General features: G+C 37.9%; 1 protein-coding gene across 1 annotated transcript; it reads left to right on the forward strand.

Moving 5' to 3' along the window:
- Positions 1–5,132: 5,132 nt before the first annotated feature.
- On the forward strand, positions 5,133–8,181 carry LOC117240312. The gene is made up of 5 exons (XM_033506290.1): positions 5,133–5,215; positions 6,347–6,500; positions 7,338–7,483; positions 7,610–7,835; positions 7,907–8,181. Exons 2-4 carry the CDS (start codon positions 6,401–6,403, stop codon positions 7,667–7,669), a joined length of 306 nt encoding a protein of 101 aa, XP_033362181.1. The 5' UTR covers positions 5,133–5,215; positions 6,347–6,400; the 3' UTR covers positions 7,670–7,835; positions 7,907–8,181.
- The last annotated feature ends 10,430 nt before the right edge of the window (positions 8,182–18,611 follow it).

Genomic DNA, 18,611 nt, shown 5'->3' on the forward strand with positions numbered 1-18,611 from the left:
TAACGACAACGTGTAACCCAAACGAAGATTCGTTTTTCACACCCCTAACCCTAATTCCAATGTAAACCCGACATATATATATATATGTCGGAGTCAGGTTGGCACTTTGGGGCGTTCTATGAACCTTTACTTACTTTACCATCGCGGATGTGGTTAGTGTTTATCAGTGCGAATTTGGGCACTATAAGAGGCTATGAGTAACGGCAATAGGATGTCCGAGATGATGGTGACAACGAATCCAAGTTCGATAACGAATCCACGGTCCACGGGATGACCAGTATCAGTGTGACTTACTCGGCAATTCGCTCAACGACTCACTAACTAAAAACTCCCTGAATCCAGATGAACCTACCCTTATATATTCCTGTCTCCGCTTCTCGGGTCAATCCTTGTTTTTAAGGAGAGTCATAAAATCATTCCGTACCTCTGTCAGGTACGCGGCCCTCCCGTGACCGTGGCTACGTCTGGTGACCCGTTATGTCACCTTAAACCTGAACCCATCGTCGTAACGCCAGGTTGGAACATTAAAAGTTGCTTTCCTTATTTTTATGGCTTAAACATGAAAATCTTGACCATGGTGATGGAAGGTTTTTCCCAGCATTCCCGACGGAAAGTCCCGCCGTCCTTCCCCCCCCCCCCCGACATATTGTTCTATGTTAACCTGTTAATACAGTGTTACATTCATTAAACCACCTCTGTTATCCTAAACGAAACAGGTGAACGACTATTTCGCGGCGTCGATTAACATGATCGTAGCGAGAATTTACGCCTCTCGCTGACGCGTTCCCCTAGCGACCGCGTCTCTCCGCGAACGATCGTAACACCTATATCATTTATTAATTTACCTACAACAATTAATATTAATTGCTTATGAAATTTTGGATCAATACTTGGAATATTTTTAATAATTCAAATTATCTCAGGATTATTTTTATCAATAAATTACTGTCCAAATATCAATATTGCATTTAATAGAATTTCAAATATTATAAAAGATATAAACTCAGGATGATTAATTCGATTAATTCATATAAACGGAGCATCATTTTATTTTTTCATTATATATTTACATATTTTATTTAATTTTATTTTATTTATATTAATTAACTTACAAATACCTTACATCTTAGGAGATCCAGATAATTTTAAAATAGCAAATCCAATAATTTCATCAATTCATATTAAACCTGAATGATATTTTTTATATGCATATTCAATTCTACGAACAATTCCAAATAAACTAGGAGGAGTAATCATACTTTTTATATCAATTTTTATTTTATATTTAATTCCATTAATTAATTTAAATAATTTAAAAAATAATAAATTTTATTTTATAAATAAAATTTTTTATTCATCATTTATTAATATTTTTATTATACTTACTTGATTAGGAAAGCAAATAATTGAATACCCATATACAAATTTAAATATATTATATACATTATTATATTTTATATATTTAATTTTCTCATTTTTTATAAATAATATTTGAGATACATTGAATACAAATTAGTTTCAACTTATTAACTACGAAAATAGGAATGGGGAAGTATGAAAGAAAGTAGGAAACTAAGAAGTATGTTTTCATGCGGTCATAAAATTTGCTGGGGTATAAAGCCAGGTATAATTCCTTAGGAAATTTTGAAAACATTTGGAGGGGTGCAAACCCTTGGAGGCGGAGCAAAAGACATTTCTGCAATGTCCGTCTGTTGCGATTCTGTCCTGCTTCTGTCGTTCTATTTCTTACAATTCTATGATTTTGACTGCTTTAATACTTTTCTTGAACTATCAATATTATATAGCAGTGCACTATATCCAATTAATAATAATAGCAGGATACTCTGAATTGAAATTAATACGTACAGTACATTGAGAATAATAGTTTTAACTTATTAACTACGAAAATAGGAATGGGGCAGTATGAAAGAAAGTAGGAAACTAAGAAGTATGTTTTCATGCGGTCATAAAATTTGCTGGGGTATAAAGCCAGGTATAATTCCTTAGGAAATTTTGAAAACATTTGGAGGGGTGCAAACCCTTGGAGGCGGAGCAAAAGACATTTCTGCAATGTCCGTCTGTTGCGATTCTGTCCTGCTTCTGTCGTTCTATTTCTTACAATTCTATGATTTTGACTGATTTAATACTTTTCTTGAACTATCAATATTATATAGCAGTGCACTATATCCAATTAATAATAATAGCAGGATACTCTGAATTGAAATTAATACGTACAGTACATTGAGTACATAAAAAATAAATATTATTGTTTAATAAAATAATTAAAATTAATAAAATGAAATTCACAATAACAAATTCTAAAATAAATTTAATATTAATCAACTTAAAAAAAATTAAATTACTTAATTTAATATTAAATTTTAAAAAAATTTTATAAAAATATCTATAATTCCCAAAATTATTATTTTAATTTAAACTATTTTTTGTTAAATTAATATTTTTAGTTATATAGTTTAATAAAAACATTAATTTTCTAAATAAAAATTTAAAAATATTATTATAACTAGTAAAATAATTTTAATATATTAAATTTATTACTATTAATGAAAACTCTTATAATTGTATTCTTCTTTATATTTATAAATCTAAGAATTAATTTAATTTTAATTTTAAATTATTTTTATTTAAATACTTTTATATCACCTTTAAAACAAATATTATATTTAATTTTATATATTATTTTTATAACAATAAATATCTTAATATATAAACAAATAATTTCATTAAACATATATATGTCGGAGATGAAAGAACACCGGAGCCTTTGGAATTTTGGATAATCCCGCAACATTGTAACCTAGGGTCTACTATAGCTGTAATTGAACAATTGTAGTTATTCAACCCGATTGTAATTGTTCGAGAGTCGTGATAATGAGCTTGGGCTCGAGGCGACAATCAGTCGCCGAACGTAGCCGCGGTCACGGGATGAACGCTTTGTCTAACAAAGGTATGAAGTAATTCTATAGCTCTCCTTAAAAGAAATATTCGTGGCGACACGCGACAGTAAACATTCCAACGGTTTCTGTCCTGTGGCTCGCCACACGCAGACCCTATTCTTCGAGTAAAATGATTGCCAGATGTCGATGCGTCTCCGCAGTACCTGTTCGGCTAGCCCGAGGGCCCGTTATAAATCTTAAGGTTTAGTTAACTAAAGTCCTTCAAACAGACAAACGGTCTTTGTCCCAACTACGGGAAGATAGGGGAGACATATTTTTCAACGAGCGGCGTCTCCCACTAGCAACTTTCCCTCGAGGGCGGCTAGCATCTTTTTCTAACCACCCATATGGAGATTGACCAATTAGCAGCAACGCCAATTTCCCTTACTTTCTGAACGAAGGCTTTTCTCGACGAATCCGATGATTTCGTATCCTTAGACACACCCCGTTATAGTTTTCCTCTGTGGCATCATCGGGACGGGAAAGGCATTCTCGCTCGCGATCTCATTGATGAAAGGAATAACTCTTTATGATCAGTGAATATTACGCGTCCGACTTAGATTTTGTGAGTACGTTCATCTATCATCCCATCGACCGCGGATTCGTTATTGAACCTAGGATCATTGTCATTAGTTTCTCGAGTGCCTAACTACCACGGTTACTTGTCCGGCTCTATAATAATCGTATTTGCACTAGTCAATGTCTTCTCTATTGCATAACGACAACGTGTAACCCAAACGAAGATTCTTTCACGCCCCTAACCCTAATTCTAATGTAAACCCGACATATATATATGCTCAGATTTCAGAGCTTAGTTTTAGGAGTAATGTAATATCGTAAGGTAGTTCGAATTAGAAATCAGTTGAAAATAGATAAAACCGAGTTCGTCGTCTTTCTGTAGTTCGTTTACATTTAAGAGTGCCTGCGTAACTTGAAGAGTGCACGTAGTTGGTAGTTCTTACATAGGTATGAGGGAAACAATAGACAACGTTAGAAGAAGGACGGTTTCGATATCCAAGGCGGGACGACCGAAAGATCAGAGTGTGCTAGTCGAAAAGTGTGCGTGTTGCGAGAATCAGAGCTAATTGAGTCGTCGAAGAGTAGAGTCGTGAGAATTGATAGAGCTGTTAGAGAGAGTGTGTGTGTGTTAAATTCGTTGTGACGAGGGTGGTCAAATAACTGTAAAGTTATTTGATATAGATACGAGTATTGCATTTAGTTTCCGTTAAATAAACATCGTTTTCTGTCCAATTTATATTTGTATATTCAATTTAATATTAATAAATTGTAAGTAATCGGAAAAAAATGCTATCCTTATTTCCACGCTATTACAGTAATATATTGTATTTCCCAGATTACTTTCATTAATATTCGTCTTAAGACATTAATAACACTCAATTTTAATTTTATCAAAGCAAAATAAATATTTTTGTTTAATTAAAACTCTACTCCTAAAAAAATAAAACTTTTCTATTTATGCAAAATTGCATGCAATGAAAGTTTCAATGAATACACTTCGTTTTGTAACTGTTTTCTTCAATCAGAAAAGATAACGGCCAAAAAATTATTGTTATTCCACAACTAATTGGAAATTTTGACAGTTTAATTCGATCATTGGATCGATTACACGTACGGTGATTTTTCAAATTCGGAATCAGTTACAGACCTGACTGAAGAGTTAAGCCCTGCGATGTGTAGTTGGTCCAGGGACAGTGTGGCAAATCTATTCGTTCAACGCTGATTGGTTCCGCCATTTATAAAAGCGCTTCCTGCAGCAGTTATGTATAGATTGGTATAAATATAAATGTATAAAGTATAGGTTTACAAAGTTGTCTGTAAACAAAGTGTAATAATATTTACTGTGTATTGGAGTGTATATAACGACGAAAATAAAGAATAATAAGAAAAAGTAAGATATTATTAAAAGTCGCTCTTATTAATAGATATAAATAATACTTGAATAACCTGTTCATAAGATTGCTAAAGATAACCTCAAAAGAAAATACAACTTTTTTGCAAAGTTTAACGATAAATTATATTACAATTTTAAATTAACATTAAATTTTGAGCTACACACATCTTAGTAATTAAATCTATATGGTGTTATCCGTTTTTACTTTAAGGTGATTTATACTTCGTGTTCATTACAAATTTTTGCAGTCATCATAGAAAACATACAGAATTAACATTTAAGTTTGGAACGTTAGTTCAAATGCCTGATTACTCAGCCAAGGGATGCAGAAACAAGTCAAAGAGTGGTAAGAAAATGTATTATCTTCCAAACAATCCCAAACGAAAAGAGTAATTGCGAATATATGTCGGGTTCACATTAGAATTAGGGTTAGGGGCGTAAAGCAAATCTTCGTTTGGATCACACGTCGTCATTATGCAATAGAGAAGACATTGGCTAGTGCAAATACGATTACCATAGAACCGGACAAGTAACCGTGGTAATTAGATACTCGAGAAACTAATGACAATGATCCTAGGCTCAATAACGAACCCGCGGACAACGGGACGGTAGCCGTACGCACTCGCAAAGATCTAAGTCGGATTCTGTGTTAATAGTCGCTGGCATTAATCTCCTTTTTTGTCGATGAGACCGCAAGAGAGAATGACTTTCCGTCCCGGTGATACCCCAGAGGAAAACTATGACGGGGTGTGTCTAAGGACACGAGATCATCGGATTCGTCGGGGACATCCTACGTTCGGAAAGTAAGGGAAATTGACGTTGCTGCTAATTGGCCAATCTCCATATCGGTAGTTAGAAAAGGATGCTAGCTGCCCTTGAGGGAGGGTTGCTAGTGGGAGACGTCGTTCGTGGAAAAATAGGTCTCTCCTGTCTTCCCGTAACTGGGACAAAGACTGTGTATCTGTTGAAGGATTTTAGGTAACTAGATATTAGTGTTTATGACGGTCCTCGGGCTAGCCGATCACGTACTGTGGAGACGCGTCGACATCTGGTAAACATCCTGCCCGGAGAATAGGATCTGCGTGTGGCAAGCTGCGGGACAGAAACCGTTGGAACGTTTACTGCCTCGTGCCGCTACAAATCTTTCTTTTAAGGAGAGCTATAGGATTACTCAATGCCTTTGTTAGATGGAGAGTTCGTCCCGTTGACCGCGGCCACGTTCGGCGACTAATTGTCGCCTTGAGCCTAAGCTCATTGTCACAAGTCTCAAACAAATACAATTGGTTAGAATGACGGCAAATCGTTTAGTTACAACTGTAGATTTTAATTACAATGTTTTTATGGATTTTCCCGAGGTTTCAGAGGGAAGGCACCGATGTCCTCTTATCTCCGACATATATAATAAGCATAAAAAATGTATTTAAGTTTTCATTAATAAAATTAGACACTAATGACTTTACGCTGTTAATTTCCCTAGGCCATAGTTGTACACACAGGTCTGTTAACTGCTGTAAAGGAGATAAGGTTCTTAATGTCGCAAGATGTACTTTACCAATCGGCCACCATTGAACACTGCGATCGAGTAGCTAGGATTTTGTGTTTGGCGCCATTCTTCGGTGAAAGCACTAAAGGTAAAGAATATAAACTAAAGCAGTTAGCTTATTTAATAACTAATACTATATTATGTATTTATTATAATTTCTCACCATTTATTTCAAGCAGATATATCTACAGTACTCCATTTATTACAGAAAGCATTGTTTAAATGAATATTAATTATGAACCATTATTAAACATGCATTATTATTACCAACAAACAAGTTTAACAAGACCACAATGTTCAAATTAGATATATACACATATCTTTAGTGCTTTTATATTTGACGCATATATTGGAAAGTAAGTTTGTTTTTAGTTTTTTTTTAATTTATTAAAAAATTGTGTAACTATTAACATTACCTATAACATACGTAAATAGTGTCATATTTAAAATATTACCCATGATTAAAAATTTTCAATGTTATTAAATTCTTTATTGAGGAAGCTAAATTATAATATAATTATAGAGTTTACAAAGGATTTTAATAATGAAAAAATATTTATTTTATATAACATTTATTAGACATTAGTTAGATATAAAATAAGAATAATATAATCATAATAATCATATATCTAAGATAAAAGTTGATCTCTATGATCATTAACATGGTGTTGCTTTTTCCTCACATCCTCCTGCTACACGCTTCGAAGCAGAACATGCAGCGAGTAGATATTACGAAATCAGATCCAACAGCAAACAATACAATATGTATAGAACTCTAACCATGGAAACACCAACACCTTTGGTAGCCGAAGTTATGCACAAGTAACTAACCAATCGCCACCCTTAACACTAACATAGCCAAATCCATCAGTAATACGCTCAAGCAACCACCGTTACCATACTAACTAACGGCAATTACTTCCAGATGTAGCAGTATATGCACCACTGCGAACAGGCAGTACATTGACAGAGATTATAGAAGTAGCATTGGCAACTACTACTTATGAACCAAATAACAGGCAAACAAAAATAATTCCGCAAGACTTTCTTGACAAAATCAGAGGAAAAAAGGTAAGCGAAAGCAAAATGACAAAAACATAGAGCTCGTGAAAGCAAAAAAACATCTAAACAAACTTGCAAAGGAAATAGAAAGTAAAATAAAAGATCATAATAATAACGAATTCTCAAAATTCATAGATTCACTTTCTGCGTACGAGAATTCCAACTATTTCCTATGGAAAGCCACGAACAAAATAAAGGAGCCAATTAAACTAATCCCAGCAATCAGATTAACGGACAACACATGAGCCAGAAGCAACGAAGAGCAAGCTGAAGAATTTTCCAACCACCTTTGTTGAAATTATCTCTTCGAGGAACGCGTGATGAATGTGTAACAGAAATATATTTAAGTATAAGTGTAACTGTAAGTATAAGTATAAATATAAGCATAAGTATAAGTACAGTGTATACTAATCCAGAACCACACTGTGGCAGCGTTACATTACAACAGAGCTTCGAAGCCATGAGTCTATGGGTATTTATATAATTACGAAAACTGGCCCGTCTATATATACCCTGCTGCACCATCTGTGCATGGCATATTCCTAAAAAAGGCTATGAGACTGAGAGGCCCTTCAAATTGATTTAGAGCTAAACAATACTCAATAGCATCGGGGACTAAGAGAACTAAACGCTAGAGAAGATGTAGTTTTCCTAGAAGTGAGTATTACTTCAACACCCTCCCTAACACTCGAAATCTTTACAAACGATTAATTTTTAACATCATTGTTATTTTTCAGACCTAATTTTTGTCGTAAATATTGAAATCTTGGTTTCGGTAACGTCTTCGTAAATATATCTGCTTGTTACGTCCGGCGACTCTCTACACAAAGCAGACTCCACGCCACGTGAGTTCTATTAGAAACAGTGACAATGACTGTTTTGTATCGTATCTGGTTATATTATTTATTGTTCTTACTTGGTGCCCGATTTTTGTTAGTTCCTTGCATATATTTTTGGTGTTTGTTCTTGGGTATAGGTCTCTAATTACTACTTTGTGGTTCTTTTCTGTTTTGAGCTGGTATGTATGATGTATGGTATGTTTAATACTTGCGCCACTTTTCGAAAGATTTTTGGAGTATTTGTTTGCATTTTGACTTGTTCCAGTTTTAATTCCTTTATACTGTAGTTTTCTCTTCCGACAGTTTTGTTTAATAGTTCAATAAGGGTATCTGTTATTTGAGCATGAATGTAGATCGGTGGTGGTTTAACGATATGTGTTGTCATTTCTTCCTCTGAACTCGTATCTCCGTCTTTTATCAGTGAGCTGAAAGAATTTCGGAGTGGGATGTCCTGTAGCCACTGGTGCATTTCTGTATCGGGAATTTCTATAGCGCTTGTATTTAGGATTATTTTACGCCTTTTGTGAGCTGTTGCTACCTCCCAGTTTTCATCTTGATAGGATAGTTCGTTATTGTAACTGTTTTCTTCCTGCTTTTGCAACGTTTCCATTTCTTTTATAGGCTTTCCTGTTCTTTGTTAATTGGTTGTTTTCTGCTTAACGTATTTGTAGCTTCATTTATGAAACATATGTCACCCTTTTTTGTTTGGCGGCGGTATTGGTTGTTGCATTTTGAAACTTTTACCATGTGACAGTGTTCGTTAACGTTTTAACCTCCTAAATTCACTATTTATCGCATTAACACTGGAGCACATTTACTCGCGCCTGTTTACCTCGGCTGCTCGGGCAGAATTGTCATTACAATGCAATTATCTATATTGTTACATCGAGGCCTTTCTTCTACAATTTTTAACATTTTCTTCTACATAATATTTTAAAATTTGTTAACAATCACTGTTTACAAATTGACGGCAAGTACCTGATTCGGGATTATACGTTCTATATACATCGAACGTAACAATAAGAAACACAGAAACCAACTGAGATATAACACGACATTGAAATTAGAAATTAATTACACCCTCGTAGTGGTGCCTGCATCAGCTTGGACTAATTCGCAAACGATGGAAGTTGTATATGTGGGAGATGAAAGAACACCGGAGCCTTTGGAATTTTGGATAATCCCGCAACATTGTAACCTAGAGTCTACTATAGCTGTAATTGAACAATTGTAGTTATTCAATCCGATTGTAATTGTTCGAGAGTTGTGATAATGAGCTTGGGCTCGAGGCGACAGTCAGTCGCCGAACGTAGCCGCGGTCACGGATGAACGCTTTGCCTAACAAAGGTATGGAGTAATTCTATAGCTCTCCTTAAAAGAAATATTCGTGGCGACACGCGACAGTAAACATTCCAACGGTTTCTGTCCCGTGGCTCGCCACACGCAGACCCTATTCTTCGAGTAAAATGATTGCCAGATGTCGACGCGTCTCCGCAGTACCTGTTCGGCTAGCCCGAGGGCCCGTTATAAATCTTAAGGTTTAGTTAACTAAAGTCCTTCAAACAGACAAACGGTCTTTGTCCCAACTACGGAAAGATAGGGGAGATATATATTTCAACGAGCGGCGTCTCCCACTAGCAACTTTCCCTCGAGGGCGGCTAGCATCTTTTTCTAACCACCGATATTGAGATTGACCAATTAGCAGCAACGCCAATTTCCCTTACTTTCTGAACGAAGGCTTTTCTCGACGAATCCGATGATCTCGTATCCTTAGACACACCCCGTTATAGTTTTCCTCTGTGGCATCATCGGGACGGGAAAGGCATTCTCGCTCGCGATCTCCTTGATGAAAGGAGTAACCCTTTACGACCAGTGAATATTTTATTTATAAAATAAAATTTATTATTTTTTAAATTATTTAAATTAATTAATGGAATTAAATATAAAATAAAAATTGATATAAAAAGTATAATTACTCCTCCTAGTTTATTTGGAATTGTTCGTAGAATTGAATATGCAAATAAAATATATCATTCAGGTTTAATATGAATTGGTGTAATTATTGGATTTGCTATTTTAAAATTATCTGGATCACCTATGATGTAAGGTATTTGTAAGTTAATTAATATAAATAAAATAAAATTAAATGAAATATGTAAATATATAATGAAAAAATAAAATGATGCTCCGTTTATATGAATTAATCGAATTAATCATCCTGAGTTTATATCTTTTATAATATTTGAAATTCTATTAAATGCAATATTGATATTTGGACAGTAATTTATTGATAAAAATAATCCTGAGATAATTTGAATTATTAAAAATATTCCAAGTATTGATCCAAAATTTCATAAGCAATTAATATTAATTGTTGTAGGTAAATTAATAAATGATATAGGTGTTACGATCGTTCGCGGAGAGACGCGGTCGCTAGGAGAACGCGTCAGCGAGAGGCGTAAATTCTCGCTACGATCATGTTAATCGACGCCGCGAAATAGTCGTTCACCTGTTTCGTTTAGGATAACAGAGGTGGTTTAATGAATGTAACACTGTATTAACAGGTTAACATAGAACAATATATTTTACAATAATCTGATGAAGATGTTACAGAATTTTGGCTCGACTTTGATCTCTAGATAAATTCGTTTGCTCGTCAGATTTGTCGAAGTGTCACGCTTGACTCGTCAGAAGGAACTGCACGCCCTTCGATTATTTTCGTCTTTTCTGGAAGGCGACCCCTTAATGAACCATGCGCTTGCCACTACAATGTTTGTTTGCCGGGCAGCCGCGACGATCCGTCTGCGACGTTGTAGGACCGCGAGTGTCACGTAATTTTTGGGTTGGTCGGTGAAAATAAAATATAGTTGAGTCGTAACACAACTATTTACTTGGTTTTAATCAACCTTTATTATGAATTCAGCAATCACAATGTAACACGCACTGAATTAACATAAATCACAAATCACTCCAACCACGTTATGTAAGACTTAGTTACAACAATACATTAACTACGCGACTTATAAGAGTAGAGACCGACATAGATATGTTGACTATTCTAAGGATACAGAATAAGTGAAGTTTTACTGACGATACTGTGTCTGAGGAAAGCTAGGGGTGGGTGTGTCTAAGGACACGGGACTATCGGATTTGTTGATGACAATTTTGGTTAAGGAAGTGAGGGCAGTAGACACCATCTCCGATTGGATAATAGGACGGTTGGTGGACCAGGAAGGGTTTTAGCCGCCCTCGCGAGAAAGTTGCCAACGGAACATACCAGATGTGGAGGAAACCAACTTTCTAAGCTAACACGTGGTAGACAATAAACGTAAAGGGAAATTTAAGACAGGAAATACTCGCTTGGTCCGAAGGACCTTAACTATAAAAATGCCAAGGCCTCCTGGTGGGCACTTAAGACTATTGAGGGTGCGCGCCAAGGATATGCAGACATCTGGGTGCCATCCTGTCCGTGGTGTGTGGCCTGGTCTCTGATATGAATTGACGTTACACGAGCGACGGTTAGAAAATACAGCCTGTGGTAAGCCTCGTGGCGTAACAATAGGTAAATTTAATATATAAATTTTATAAATTGATGAAATTATTTTATTCATTTTTTTGCTTGTTTTTATTTTTAATATAAAAAATTTTTGTTATAATTAATAGTATAATAATTAGGAAAATAATAAATATTAAAAGAATACAATAGTTGGGTTTTAAATATAATTTTTTAATATTATAAATTTTATTATATTTGTAATAATTAAAATTTAATATTTTAATATTTATATCATAATATTTATATCATATTTAATATTTATATCATTAATGTTTATTAAGAATAAAAAAGTTAATAATAAAGTTAGATTTGTTAAAAATAAATTTAAATAATCAGTTTTTTTTATAATTTATTAATTAAACTAATAAAATAAGAGAATAAAATTAAAATTCCTCTAATAAACTTAATTAATAAAATATATGTCGGGTTTACATTAGAATTAGGGTTAGGGGCGTGAAAGAATCTTCGTTTGGGTTACACGTTGTCGTTATGCAATAGAGAAGACATTGACTAGTGCAAATACGATTATTATAGAACCGGACAAGTAACCGCGGTAGTTAGGTACTCGAGAAACTAATGACAATGATCCTAGGTTCAGTAACGACTCCGCAGTCGATGGGATGATAGATGAACGTACTCACAAAATCTAAGTCGGACGCGTAATATTCACTGATCATAAAGAGTTATTCCTTTCATCAATGAGATCGCGAGCGAGAATGCCTTTCCCGTCCCGATGATGCCACAGAGGAAAACTATAACGGGGTGTGTCTAAGGATACGAGATCATCGGATTTGTCGAGAAAAGCCTTCGTTCAGAAAGTAAGGGAAATTGGCGTTGCTGCTAATTGGTCAATCTCCATATCGGTGGTCAGAAAAAGATGCTAGCCGCCCTCGAGGGAAAGTTGCTAGTGGGAGACGCCGCTCGTTGAAAAATATGTCTCCCCTATCTTCCCGTAGTTGGGACAAACACCGTTTGTCTGTTTGAAGGACTTTAGTTAACTAAACCTTAAGATTTATAACGGGCCCTCGGGCTAGCCGAACAGGTACTGCGGAGACGCATCGACATCTGGCAATCATTTTACTCGAAGAATAGGGTCTGCGTGTGGCGAGCCACGGGACAGAAACCGTTGGAATGTTTACTGTCGCGTGTCGCCACGAATATTTCTTTTAAGGAGAGCTATAGAATTACTCCATACCTTTGTTAGGCAAAGCGTTCATCCCGTGACCGCGGCTACGTTCGGCGACTGACTGTCGCCTCGAGCCCAAGCTCGTTATCACAACTCTCGAACAATTACAATCGGATTGAATAACTACAATTGTTCAATTACAGCTATAGTAGACTCTAGGTTACAATGTTGCGGGATTATCCAAAATTCCAAAGGCTCCGGTGTTCTTTCATCTCCGACATATGTGTTGTTTAAATGTGTGGACTAAACGCCTTAATTCCGTTGGAGATTCTTTGGTTATCCTTGGATAATCAATTATTGCCATGCAGTATTGAAAGCTGTGTATCGTGCACATTCGAAACTCTCCTTGAGAACGGCTATAGCCTGACTGTAGTTTACATTACTAAGGGGTAACGCGTTTAAACACTCGGTTGCTTCTCCTTGCAGGGCGGACTGCAGGTAATGGAATTTCTGTATGTCCGTGAGACTAGGATTTTTATCGATTGTGGAAGAAAAGGTATCATAAAACAAATTCTATTTTTCTAGGCTTCCGTCAAAAGTAGGGAGCCGAAGATCTGGTAATTTAATGGCTATCGGATTTAAACTTGCGGATGATGCACAGGTTGGAAGCTTTATGGATGTCGACGGCGAAGCTGCTTGCGCGTTCCTCAGAAGATTTTGTAGCTTTGTGTCTACCGCGACGTACTGATTCCTTATTTCGAAGCCGCGCGCTTGTTCCTCCTCGTCTAATACTTCTAACTCGAGTTGGATCGCTTCGAATTGATTCGCAACTTCGGTCAGTTGTTTCTCGTAGTTCGTTAATAAGGAGTTTTGCGACTCCCGGATTGCTCGTACTCGTCCAGTCGGTTCGATAAGTATGTGAATCGGCCGCTACAATAGCCTCGTCTCCGACGCAGGGAGATGAGTTGGTCTTCGCTCGTCATCGTTGCCGAGGATAGGAGATGGTCGAAATAAGGAACGAGCTTACCTTACTGTCGTGCGGCGTGAGGTCGCGTGTATGTTTGGTGAGGAACGCCTTGTTCCTTCCCGACGGCCACTCGTTCGGTTGTATTCTTAAGTTGTGAAATTCGTTGCGTTGATGACTGTCCAGCTGCGGCGGAAGGCTGCGTGGTTGCGTTCCCTTGCCAATGGGATGTGCTTCTTCGAAGATGACGCGCCTGACGTCACTGGTTTCGCTGTAGTGGTTGCTCCCGCTCCCGCTGCTGGTTTTGATAAAGTCACGTGGCACTGTGTGGTCACTGGTAAGTGCACTCTTCACTGGCACGTGATCCGGCTCAAAGGACCAAATATTACGACCGTTCGCGGAGAGACGCGATCGCGAGATAGCACGTCAACGAGAGTTGTAAATTCTCGCTACGATCATGTTAATCGACGCCGCAAAATAGTCGTTCCCCTGTTTCGTTTTGGATAACAGAGGTGGTTTGATGAATGTAACACTGTATTAACAGGTTAACATAGAAAACAATATATTTTACAATAATCTGATGAAGATGTTACAGAAATTTGACTCGACTTTGATCTCTAGATAAATTCGTTTGCTATTGGTCTGATATGTTCGGTGTGTCACGTTTGACTCGCCAGAAGGAACTGCCCGCCCTTCGATTATTTTCGTCTTTTCTGGAAGGCGACCCCCACTACGTTCGGATCACGCCACATTCTTTTACGCGAGGTAAAATAACGGCCACGAGTCGACGTTTCTGGAGGTCGCCCTGCTTAATGAACCATGCGCTTGCCACTACAATGTTTGTTTGCCGGGCAGCCGCGACGATCCGTCTGCGACGTTGTAGGACCGCGAGCGACGGTTAGAAAATACAGCCCGTGGTAAGCCTCGTGGCGTAACAGTAGTCTATATAAAAAAAATCGTACTAATAAAATTATTATACGATTTCCTGCGTGCACGACGCTCGAGGAATAAACGAAAGTGTAATTTTCATTTTCAAGGTTCGCGTCACGAAACATACGCATTTACGGATACATCTCACCATACAGTATCGTATTGTGATTGCAGACACGTGTTTGATCGGTAAAAACGGGACACGCGGTCGGTGAACGCTTGCACGTCAAGTACAGGACGTGAATTTTTGCGTTTCGTCCTCCAGGCCGCGTGAGAAGAAACACTAGACAGGCCTCTGATATATCGCACGGGATACGGGACACTACCATTGTTCCAGACGCACACAGATAGGCCACGCATGGACGAATGAAAACTTATATTCCGGCACAAGGATAATCTTGATTGAGGATAGCGTCGCCAGATTATAGAAATTAATGGTAATCATCGTTCGACCGCGAATCCCGCGAATTCCCAGCTACCAGGAAAATGCTTGTTTTTCTTTTCTTTATCAATACCTAAGTAAGTTTGAAAATTTACATGTACAACAGCAACAATGTAAATATGGGTGCTGTTGACATTTAGGAGGGAAAATGTCGATGACTATGAGAGTCCTCTTTCCATCATATGTATAGTTCGGATTAAAGGATATTTGTATCTCAATGTTTATTTGCACTTTTAGAAGTTTCTCTTTGTGTATTTTGTTTGACTTCCGGATTTTCAAAGATAACAGTATCTTAAGGATACAAACTTTAAACGTATATATTTTTCACACCTTGTTCGACCTTCGGGTTGAGTAAAGTACGGATTATGTACAAAGGTATTTAAAGCGTTATAAATCACAGATTTATCCAGCGTGGCATAAAACGAAAACTCTACTCACCAATGTCCTTGATACGAAGTCTTGACGAATTTCACAGTGAAGAGGAACTGTATAGCGCACACGAGGAGACAGCAGAGGTTTAGGGAGAGGGCGAGTGCGCACAGCGCTAACGTCACCTCGTAGACAATCGTATACTCTTCCGGGTTGATCAGGCTACTCGGCGTCACCGTTAACGGTGAGATCTTCAGCAAGAAGATCAACGAGAGTAGCGCCAGTAACAACGACACTAGACACAATAAACCCAAACTGGTCAACGTCTCTTTCGCGCCAACCTCGTGGTCCTTGTGATTCCTTGACAGGGACGACGACCAGGAAGCGTTCAAGGGGTACGCCGTGGAACCGGGACCGGTTAACTGTCCCCCGGTAGTCGTACCCTGAAGAGCAGGTGCAGGCGAAGGTGTCGCCTGACTGGGTAATCTGGACAGTCTCGAGATATCAAAGCCTCCATTCGCTTTAGGTCTGCTGTCCTGGTGCAGCGGCGCCGGGGATATCACCCCCAATGTAGTCGACAGATTATTATTATTGTTATTGTTATTCCCACCGGCAACAGGACTGACGCTGTTCACAGAATGCTTCGACGTGGACAACGTGGACAGATTAAGAGCGTGCGAGTGATTCAATCGTTGAGAAAGATTGTTCACGCTCAACTGAGAATGATTCAAAGGGTGTCTGTGAGTGGAAGATGGCGTGGTGGCAGCCTGATGCACGTTGGCTCTTTGATGGACCACCGAGTCGTAAACGTCGACTCCCCGTCCTTGGCTGCCCCCTGTCGTTCCACGAACGTTGCTGTTTTGGTTGTAATGATGGTGTTGCTGTTGATCCTGTTGGTGACCAGAATGATGGTGGTGGTGGTGGTGGCCGCCGTGCAGCAAGCCCGAGCTCGCCTGGTAGTCATTGTGCTGGTGCCTGGAGCCCGCTGACGACGGTTGCCCCGTCAGGGTATGCTTCAGCATTACTCGACGCTGGAATGCCTGAGGAAGACTGCGCTTCTTCCTGCTCCTCTACATGGCGCTACGCGGGACTCGCTTCTGAGCACGTCTTTCTCGTTGGAGGCTTCTTCTTTCTTTTCTTTCCCAGTAGAATTTTTACACAATTCTTTCTCCCTTTTATCATTAAATTACCTTTAATTCTTAACGATCTTTAATCTTTGTCTCTTCTTCCCTATATATATATTTTTGTTTACTTTTCTCCGTAGCGAATTTTGTCTTTCTGACGCAGGATTAGGTTCCTGGACTTAGGGAGTTGCTACACGCCAGCTCCACCATGGCGACGGCATTCACTAGGCAGCCTACATAGCCACCTTTCAGCTCACGCTTCGGGACACTTTTTTCGCTGAGATTCTCCGCGATGAGGCATGAAAGCAGAGACCACCGTCTGCGGAGGCATGATTATTCTATTGTTCCTTTTAACGAGTAATCGTTTTACTCGAGTCCTCTTACTAAACCGTAAGTACAAAAGACTATTATACTTAGATAGGTACTTGGTCTCAAGAACCAACTTATTTTGGTCTTTCGATTAAGTTCTTAATTAAATGCTCAATTAGATATTCATAAATATATCTTCATAATATTTCCCTCATCTATTTCTTTGACATTCTAGCAACCTCGTTAAGACGTCCGCCACTTCAACTTCTATCTACAAGTGGCACAAACTGAAGCTGACCTTCTTCATGGAGAAACATGCCGGAAATGGCATCCGCACGTGTGAATAATTATACTCAGTGTCCAGGTAGTTCTTTCGATCATCCGATAGAAGTCGTTTCTGTTTTTCAGAGTTCGTTCACGCCTCCAGAATGTAAAAATATCCAAGGAAGTACCATTAGGAAGCAATGAAATTCAGAGCTTCTGTGGTTATTTCTTTTTCTGATTGTTTCTTTTCTTTGCCCAAAATGGATGATTTCTATATCAAATTGTTTATTCGTATTTTTTTTAATATTCCTTGAGATTTTCAATCAACTCGATTTCGAATTTTTTAGCACCCGATCTTCTGGTTGACGTCGTTAAGAAAGAGGAACGAGTGCACAGGAAGCATGGTCGGCGTGAGCATGATTAGATCCGGTCTGCCCGATGACCTTGCCAGTGATAATAGCGGTTCGTTAAGGTGGTTGCAGTCTTGGTTTACTTCTGTTTCGATTTCCAGCGAACTCGTCAGCCGGCATGGCTTCCGAGATGCTCCCCCTGAAACAAGTCGAAGGGAAATAATTAATGGACTCTCTGTTCGATTGTACGTGGATGACAAGCTGACCGTAAAAAGAAATATACAAATACGATTAGAAAATATAATCCGAACCCTTTTCGGTTTGATCTGAAGGTTTCTTTTTCTAGACGGAACCAAAGATTCTTATCTGGTTTATGGTGAGCTAAGGAACTCTTTGGAAACAGCATTTATAACTTTCGAAAAAGAGACAGGTATTTCTTGCGCGAACAATTGAATAATTAATTCGTTCTCTAAATATCCTTATTTGTTGTTCCTAAAATACATAATGATTGGAAGCTTCTTACGGGAAGCGCAATCAGCCGCTGATATCATTGAAGTCGAAACGCCATTAAAACCATATTGCGATTCGCATGCGACATGCTCCATTCATGAAAACACAAAAGCAATGAACAAGTACAAATCAACGAAATAAATCCTCCGAGAACGAGACGTTACAGGAATTATACCATTGCGAGGATACAAAAGACTTGCTCATGAGCTACTTCCTTCAAGTAGTCGAGCGGTGTATTTTCCGGTCGTTAACTTCCATATAATGGGATATTAAAGAGTACGGACACAACGCTGCTATTTTTCAACTGTTCATTATCAAATTACGCAGCGGGAATCGTTGCAACGACAAAACTGT

The sequence above is a fragment of the Bombus vosnesenskii genome, unplaced genomic scaffold (genome assembly GCF_011952255.1).
Source record: "Bombus vosnesenskii isolate JDL3184/JDL3185 unplaced genomic scaffold, Bvos_JDL3184-5_v1.1 scf7180000014594, whole genome shotgun sequence".
Lineage (NCBI taxonomy): Eukaryota > Metazoa > Arthropoda > Insecta > Hymenoptera > Apidae > Bombus > Bombus vosnesenskii.

What these genes read in the sequence shown, in the direction of transcription:
- LOC117240312 (XM_033506290.1), top strand. Translation starts at nt 6,401, where the DNA reads ATGTCGCAAGATGTACTTTACCAATCGGCCACCATTGAACACTGCGAT. An exon ending in CTTCGGTGAAAGCACTAAAG is followed by an intron (nt 6,501 to 7,337) that starts GTAAAGAATATA and finishes AATTACTTCCAG; the next exon opens with ATGTAGCAGTATATGCACCA. An exon ending in ACAAAATCAGAGGAAAAAAG is followed by an intron (nt 7,484 to 7,609) that starts GTAAGCGAAAGC and finishes CAAAATTCATAG; the next exon opens with ATTCACTTTCTGCGTACGAG.